This window comes from Lathyrus oleraceus, chromosome 1 (assembly GCF_024323335.1).
Source record: "Lathyrus oleraceus cultivar Zhongwan6 chromosome 1, CAAS_Psat_ZW6_1.0, whole genome shotgun sequence".
NCBI lineage: Eukaryota > Viridiplantae > Streptophyta > Magnoliopsida > Fabales > Fabaceae > Lathyrus > Lathyrus oleraceus.
The window spans coordinates 347361082-347369778 of NC_066579.1; the positions used below are offsets into that span (position 1 = coordinate 347361082).

The 8697-nt window shown below is 34.5% G+C and overlaps 1 protein-coding gene across 1 annotated transcript; it reads left to right on the forward strand.

Annotated features, from left to right (window-relative positions):
- Positions 1-4109: 4109 nt before the first annotated feature.
- LOC127135941 (protein TIFY 10A) lies at positions 4110-6807 on the forward strand. The gene is made up of 5 exons (XM_051062566.1): positions 4110-4363; positions 4786-4915; positions 5702-6012; positions 6103-6160; positions 6495-6807. Exons 1-5 carry the CDS (start codon positions 4195-4197, stop codon positions 6598-6600), a joined length of 774 nt encoding a protein of 257 aa, XP_050918523.1. The 5' UTR covers positions 4110-4194; the 3' UTR covers positions 6601-6807.
- Positions 6808-8697: the final 1890 nt, after the last annotated feature.

The following is an 8697-nucleotide window of genomic DNA, read 5'->3' on the forward strand; positions in this document are numbered from 1 at the left end:
TTTTACAAATACATTAACTAAATCTTATGGTCGGTCGCAAGTATATACCGAAGCTTGACCTCAGATCAGTTGTTTGAGTGACTTGAAGGTCGGTAGAGCTAGAGGACCGGGGCCCTGGCTTGGGATGTGCCAGACTCTATTGTGTGTTTTCGGGTTTGGTTCCTGGGTTGAAGTGGACCATTGTCTTTGGACTCAGATCTCCTTTAATGCTTCCAAGATACTTGGTTGATTTGGCAGACTAAGATGATGCATCCCGTCTTGGTCATCCCCTTCTCAAATAGTACTCAGATTGTGTCCAACTGTATTTTTAGGCAGCAGTCGAATATAGATATCAACAGGTCTTCTGATGTCCGACAAGTCTCCTTAATGGGCATCTCTAGTGCCCGCTACTTTGCTATTTGGTCGGTGAAAACCCTGGGTGCATCCCGAGAAAATCCTATGCCACCCATATGATGCACCCCATTATTTGTTTGGTGCCTGATGTTAAATATGAACGTATGACACCCAGGCGCCTTTAACTACGAACTTGTGAAACTTACTCGATGCTCCCCACGTAACCATACTGGCCGTGGTGAGACCGTTATAACTTTGGATCTGGATCCGAGATCATTTTTAGCACAGATCTTTGAAGTTGTTAAGGAAGTCATAAATCTTGATGGCGGAGATGTGGCTGAGAAGGAGACCACTCAAACCAACTACGATGAATCCTTGTACTCGCTTTTGATTACCACCGCTCTTGAGATTTGGAGAGGTGAGAACAACAAAATCAAACAACTTGAGTAGATTCACAGAGATTGTTTGGATCCGGGGAGTGAATGCGGCTTTGATTTGACTTGCTATATGTGTTGTTCTTCGATGTTAACATATATGAAAACATGGAAATCACATGATTCATAAGTCAATTCCCACAGGCGGCACCACTGTTTCGTGGCAGAACCATAAATGGATGAGATTGTCGAAACTACGAGGGAACAAAGCTTCATTGGTGATTTTACAATGCGGCACTGTGGATTGAAGGTTGCGATCATGATGTTTCTTGGATCAAGAATGTTAATTTTGAATCGACGTTGTTGATCGATGTCGATCCTGAACAGGCGTTGCTAATCTCCGATACAACGGTTCAGGAGAGGGGGTTACCTGCATAGTTAACACTCCAATGCCCAAGTCAGCTAGAGTTCAAGATAACCGTAATGAAAGTGGAGATTAGAGATTGTGTACTTGAAAACCATTTATGAAGGTATTTATACCCCGAGTTTGGTGGAGCAGGTTAGATAATGAGTCTCATATTATTAGGCCTTTGATCGACGCAAGGTGTTTACTCTCAGGCCTTTGACCGACACATAAAAATTTTCAATAAAGCTTTTGAGCCATAAATTATGGCACTTACCCTGACAATGAGGAAGGTTGTTGAATTAGGTCTTAAACGTATTATAGTCAAGTATGATTGTTTAGAGATTTGTTCCGACATGAATTCTAATAAGCATGATTAGACCTACAACTATAACATCTTAAAGAAGACACTGCAGATGAAAAAAAATACTTTGATAGTATAAATATTATATATTTTTTCTAGAGAGAGTGATTGGGCTGCCTATTTGTTGGTCAAATATGGCATTAAGAAGCAGAATAAAACTCGGGTAAAAGATTGAGAAAATTTTCATTCTACTCTATTCATTTCTCAAGAACCTCCCAAAAACTCATTGATCTTATCCAAAAAATTCATCGAGACACCTTGTTTCTAGAAGCACCCATCATAAGGGTACAAATCAAGATTGTAGAAAGTACCTTTTGAAAGCGTGCAAATAAACATGATATATAATCTAAGATTTTATATATCTTGGATCCCATGCAAATAATAGAAACATTGTAAATTATAACATAATTGATAGATTGCTTAATAATTATAAATCAATCCTATCTTAGACATATTATCTATAAATGAGAGTCTATCTTACAATAGTTCTTAAGAGAAAACCTACAGGAGCCGGAGGGGAGATTAAACTAACACTCTGAACTAGATAAACAAAAACCACTGAAAAGTGTCATCTCTAACAAATTTCCAAATCCACTTATCTATATATAAAGAAAGAGTGTCATTCCGAAGCAAGAATAAGAGCTCCTAAAAAACAATAAACTCTCTAAAAAATAAAGGTCTCTGTCAAAAAAAAAGAACAACAATAATATACATTAATACACTCTAAAAGAATGTTTTTGAATAAAAAACACCTTGAAACGATTAAAATGGACAATTTAAAAGGTTCATAAAAATTAAATAAGGTGAAATGTGAATTTCTAAAATAAAGTAATAAATTATCTGTAATCTTATTACAATAAATCCACTTAAACGTGTTATGTTATACCAACTCAGTTATTAGTCGTGCAAGATCGGGTGTATAACTATGAATTTGAATCCACACTATTTCACTTGTTTACATTTAAAGGTAAATGTCTGACACCAGACTACTTGATAAAATAAATCCATTCAAACGTGGTCGATTTCAGTTGGTTTGGAGTAGAGGACTGCATAATACTGTTGAATTCGAGTGTGATGCTTTTAGTAATTCAGTGTTTCCTCCATCTGATTTTTGTGTGGTGATGCAATTTTGTTCTATAGTGTTGGTGGTAGTTGCTTTTTAATTCCTATTTGGATCTTCTGAATAGTCTTATAGTCTAATTTTTCTTGTTTTGGTGCTATTGAGTTGTGAGGCCTTTTTGTTTACGTTTCGGTGCAGTGGGCTGCTAAGTGGCGTGGAATCAGTCTATTTTGGCGGTGGTGTTGGGTGGTTTCGTGTTAAGAAGGTTGAGTTTGTTAAGAATAATAAGTCAAGTGTGAGTTGGAGTCCCACATTTGTTATAAATGTGGAGACTTGAACATTTATAAGTGAGGTAACCCATACACCTATCACCTTAAGATTTTGGATGAATATGTGGTGTCTCTCTCACTTGTGTGTTGCTCTTAGCCCAATATTGATGCTCCTTCTCATGACCCAACAAATGGTATCATGAGCCTTTGGTTCGAATAAAAGGATCAACTTACTTGTATCAAAATGCCCAGGAAGAGGTGTCCCGTTGAAATCAAATTGTCCAAGAAGAAGTGTCAACAGAGGTACAAGTGTAAAAGTGTATCTGGACAAAAAGAATTTCCATTTGAGTGTGAGCATTGTGGACTCACATTTGAGGGGGAGTGTTAAGAGTAATAAGTCAAGTGTGAGTTGAAGTCCCATATTGGTTATAAATGTGGAGATTTGAGAATTTATAAGTGGGAGAACCCACACGCCTATCACCTTAAAATTTTGAATGAATATATGGTTTCTCTCTCACTTGTGTGTTGCTCTTACCTCAATGTTAATGCTCCTCCTTATGATCAAACACGGCTCTGCGTAGTTTGTTTTGGCAAAGTGTTGGGATAAGCATGTGAAGTAGTTTGATTCTATAGATGTTTTGGAGGGTCATGTTTCTATTAGGTTGGGCTTGGTGCTCCTATTTCTCCTTTATTGTTGCTGCATAATTATTTTTATTTTTGCTTATTTATCTTCTGTAGATTGGTCTCGTCTAATGGTTTTGTTCAAGTCATAATCATGTAAGTGGTCTTGTAAGTGGAATGAAACTGAGTTTCAAACAATTGTTTTTATTTGGCATTGCTTATGCCTGCTTTGAATGAATGCTTTTATTTTTTGCCTTTAAATTTTTTTGAATAAATAACACTCCATTATCCTCTTTTTAATTTTTATTTTAAAAAAGGCAAAAGGAAACTCCCACAGCATAACCTTTGCCGTGTCCGTTTCGTCGACGTAAACAACATAACACAACACGTGGGTCTAAACCAATTTTACTAAATATAATAACAATCCTCAACAAATTAATAAATAAATAAAATAAATAATAGTAAAGTAAAGTTTAGACAAAACACAAGAAACAGAAGAGACAGCAGCAAGAAAAGCATCAAAAAATAAAAAACATAAAAAAAAGAAGCATCCCCTATAGACAACTTTAAAAAACACACATATTCCTCGTGCTTCAATTTCCCACCTCCAAAAGACTAAATCCCCAAAATACCCCTCACGAAAATTAACACATTTATTTCTTTCTCTATATATAACATTAACATAAGATAAATCAACAAAAAAAGAACATCTTCACAAATCACAACACACGTTCATTTTTACAAACTCTCACCGTTTCAAGTTTCAGACTATGTCTACCTCATCGGAACTCTCGGAGGTTTCCGGCCAGAAACCGGCGAGGTCGCCGGAGAAGACAACTTTCTCTCAGACTTGTAGTTTACTGAGTCAATACATCAAGGAAAAAGGTAGCTTCAAAGATCTTTCTCTCGGTATGACATGCAACAACACCGAACCAACTGGTACGAAACCTTAACCTCTCCGAATTTTTCGTTTTTTAATTTTTTTTTTTTATAGTTTTTTTAGAAAGGGTGATAAATTTTTTGAATTATATATGTGTATTGAGATATGATGTAAGAAAATGAAATATTGGTATCTTAATTTGATTTTCCCCTTTTTTTTAGGGTTGGACTAATAACTATATCTAAATTTTCTCAAATATTTCTCTTTGAATTTCTTCAATTGCAAGATGTTTGTTTGTTGAGAGTTTTATGAATTCATAGATCTAATTTATGGTTTCAGTTAATTGATTATTCATTCATGAATTAAACTGTTATTGGAGTTGTTTAGGGTTCTTTTATGGTATAAATAATTTTTTTTTCTGTTTATGTTGTAAGATATTTTGTTTGTTTTTTTTCTTTTCTAAATATGAATAAATTTGCAGGATCTATTGATACTTCTTCACAATTAGGAACAACTATGAACTTGTTTCCAACCATGGAAAACAACTTGGCACCAAAGAATCTTACTACTATGGATTTGCTCTCTCCACAAGCTGCAATTAACAACTCCAAGTGAGTTTTTTTAGTTTTGTTGTGATTTTAATTTTAGTTCATTTCATTTCCTACCAAATTAGGTTTGGAGTTTTTTTAGTATGGTTTTCGCCGATCATAGGTTCAATTCTAGGGTAGGATTAAGAGAGAGATGGAGGAAGGTTGTAATGGAGGATCATAGACCTAGATCCTCTAAGATGTGATATGGTGATACATCGGTAAGGACAAATAGATTTGGAGAGAGAAGGTTCTCCTTCTCTCGATTTGAGTGTCCTTACGGATGTATCACCATAGTACATATGTAGAGGGTCGATTTCCTCCTGTCTCGATTTGAGTGCCCTTACGGATGTGTCACCATACTACAGATGTAGAGGGTCGATTTCCTCCGCGTGTGGGGGTAGAGGGTTGATTTCCTCCACGTGTGGGGGTAGAGGGTGCATATAACTACCCTCTCCGTACCCTACTTGGTAGAAGTCTTGTGAATTGAACCGCCTAGTAATGACTTACTTAGACGTCTTAAGTTTTTGGAGGCACTGTGTAGGTTAGTCATGGTACAATCATGATAAAATAATCAGAGGTCCTATTTATCCAGAGTTGACAATGACAAATATTTTATGAGGTCCTATTTAGTTACGGTTTACCCGAGTTTTTTTTTGATTTTGGGTCTGTGCGGTAGCCTGCCTTGCACGTTCTTGAGAACGACGACCCTGATGACTTGTATATGATATTGTATTTGAATGATCAATTGATTATATACAATGTTTTTACATCTAGACTAATATATGATATTGAAATATTGATTTGCAGTGCTAGTAAGGGACCTAAAGCTGCACAATTGACAATGTTTTACAACGGTCAAGTTGTTGTATTCGACGATTTCCCGGCTGATAGAGCACAAGAGCTCATGGCTTTTGCTAACAAAGGAATCTCTCAAACTCAGAACAACAATTCTTTGTACACTTACACGCCAAGCCAGCCTTCATTTCCTCAGAATTCGGTCAGAACTTCTGTTGATCCCATCGCTCCAATTGTTCCAACTGTGAACAACATCGTCCCTAGCACCTGCAACGGCTCGATTCATGAACACCCTCAAGTGCTTTCCAGACCTAATGTTTGCGGTAATTTCTTTAAACCTTTAACACTAAAAATTGGAATGACACTAAAATTGTAACATGTTTTTCTCATCAAAGATTTTCCTTTATGTGCAGATCTTCCAATTATGAGGAAAGCTTCTCTTCATCGGTTCCTCGAGAAAAGAAAGGATAGGTAAACACTCTTAATTCAATAGAAATTTGAAAATGAAACATTTCTTATTGTATGTTTTGTTTTCCATTTAGGAAGAGCCATATGTAAAATTGATTTTGAGACTTTTTGTTTCGTCAAAAGTAGAAATGATTTTGCTTCCAGAATTGATTCTAGATGAAGTTAGGATTGATAAATTTTGAGTTTAAATACGACTTTTGCACTGAAATTTGTTCCTCAAATCAGTTTTAGCCAGAATCAATTCTACAAAATCAATTTCCTCATAATCTATTCTCAAACACAGAGTTAGTGTCGATGTGCGATACTAATACTTAGTTTCCTTGTTATGTAATTACAGAGTTGCTTCCAAATCACCATATCAGAGAACAAATCCAATGGAGAGTATTAACAAGCCAGGTGAAAACATGTCATGGCTTATGGGTGCAAAATCAACTCAAATCTGAATGAAACTATACTTTTAATGTAATTTTGAGCATTTTTGCTTTTAAAGAAAGTGCTATTTAGTCAGATCTATTTTTGCCAAAGCTTTTTTTGACAAAGTTTCTGGTTATTTTTTCCTTGACTAGATAGCATTACTTATATTATTTTTATTATTATTATTGTTTGATACTTATGGTTAAGATATATATGTTATGGAATTCTTTTTGGTACTTTATTTGTTATACTATAGATCTCTAACTATTTGTTAGTAGTTGTTTCTTTAGTTATATGATTCTATGTATTCATTAATCATTGGTACTTTACCATTGATTTTTCTTCATCTTATATATGAAGCAATGTTATAAACTCAGATTGATATTAATTTGTTCAAAAGTATTGATTTGTTGGATCTCCCTTTGTATTTGTAAATCGTTCATTAAGATATTATTGATCAGTTAGTTTTGTTTTATTTTATTTTATATAAAATTATTTGGTAAAGAAATAAAAGAAACAATGCAAAGAGGACAATCCTCATTTTAGCAAGTACATGAAGCAAATGAAACGAACTTAGCTGAAAAAATGAACAATTATGTAAGCACTGCGTTTAATATGAACAACAAAAGATTATTTGAAGGCTATGGAAACCCCAAACTACATTATGTGAATAACCATGAAACATCACATGAAGAATTTCATATCTTGAACACGATGAATCGTTAACCTTACCATAGCCTTAAGCCTAAGCCTGCCTTAAATTAATCTGAAATACAATCTCTATTAATAAACTCTGCATTAAAACTATATTATCATAATATTTTTTTTATAAATTAAATCATACATTTAATGCACAAGATAAAAATGTCATATATAAACAAATCAATGCATAATACACTCACATTAACAAAGTAACAAACAGTAATAATATATGTAATGCCTAATACAAATACTACACTACTGTGTATGTCTGACTCTTATTTCTTCGATGTCTTCTGTATTGTAGTGTCATCCGTGCCACATTAAGAATGTCATCTACAATGTTCCTTCCAAGAGTGTCATTCAGAAAAACTTTTTTGTTTATACCCGCTCGTGCAAAATCTATGATACGTCGACATTTAGGCAACACATCAACAACGTGATTTGTCATAGGCTCCTTCTCCTCTAGTATCTCCTGATGATATCCACATTAAGAATGTCATCTACAATGTTCCTTCCAAGAGTGCCATTCAGAAAAACTTTTTTGTTTATACCCGCTCGTGCAAAATCTATGATACGTCGACATTTAGGCAACACATCAACAACGTGATTTGTCATAGGCTCCTTCTCCTCTAGTATCTCCTGATGATATGCCCTAGATGGATCTCCCGGAGTATTCAGTGCCATATGTTAAGACGTGGACAACGATCTAGAGGGGTGAATAGATCACAAATAAAATTTTCTCTAATTAAAATTCTGTTTAAAAATATTTAATATGGCAAATGAAAGCAATTTCGGATCGACACTCATCTATTCTGAACTGTTATCGGAAGAATCATATATGCGTATAAACCATAACAAAACGTATACCAATGATGAGAGAGTAAATCAAAATGTTTTACAAAATAATCGTTTGAACTATGCCACACTTTGTAATTAATTTTCATGAAATAAGATACAAAAATTAACAAAGATAAATTATCAAACACTTCTGTGCAATAGAAATCAAGCTAATTTTCCTTTGTGTTGAAGATATAAAAAACCAATTACAATTGTTTCGATTGCAATTATCTTTACAAAACAGTTTGAATTACTTCTACACAAACAAAATTTTCAATTTATCAAATTTCACATTAAGTGTATTATCAAATTCTAAAGAGTGAGAGAGAGAACACAAGAATTTGTTTAGGAAGTTCCTCAATTGTTCTCACTATGGGTACGCATGCCTCCAATTCTAAATAGAATTGAGATATGTGTAGTTAACCTTTGCAAGAGTTGTTTACAAGTGAAAAAGTAGCAATCCAAACCCCCAAATCCTATGTTTGATGTTGATCCTAACTTCTTCTCTCCCATTGATCTTAAGTAAGATCAAGTGACCAAAAACTTTCAAGTCGATCCTCCAATTACCACTACTCCTTTGACAGAAC

Bases quoted from the DNA above. Each gene is read 5' to 3' on its own strand.
- LOC127135941 (XM_051062566.1), top strand. From the start codon at position 4,195: ATGTCTACCTCATCGGAACTCTCGGAGGTTTCCGGCCAGAAACCGGCG. The intron at 4,916-5,701 runs GTGAGTTTTTTT...ATTGATTTGCAG, and splicing joins GCTGCAATTAACAACTCCAA to TGCTAGTAAGGGACCTAAAG. The intron at 6,013-6,102 runs GTAATTTCTTTA...CTTTATGTGCAG, and splicing joins TTCCAGACCTAATGTTTGCG to ATCTTCCAATTATGAGGAAA.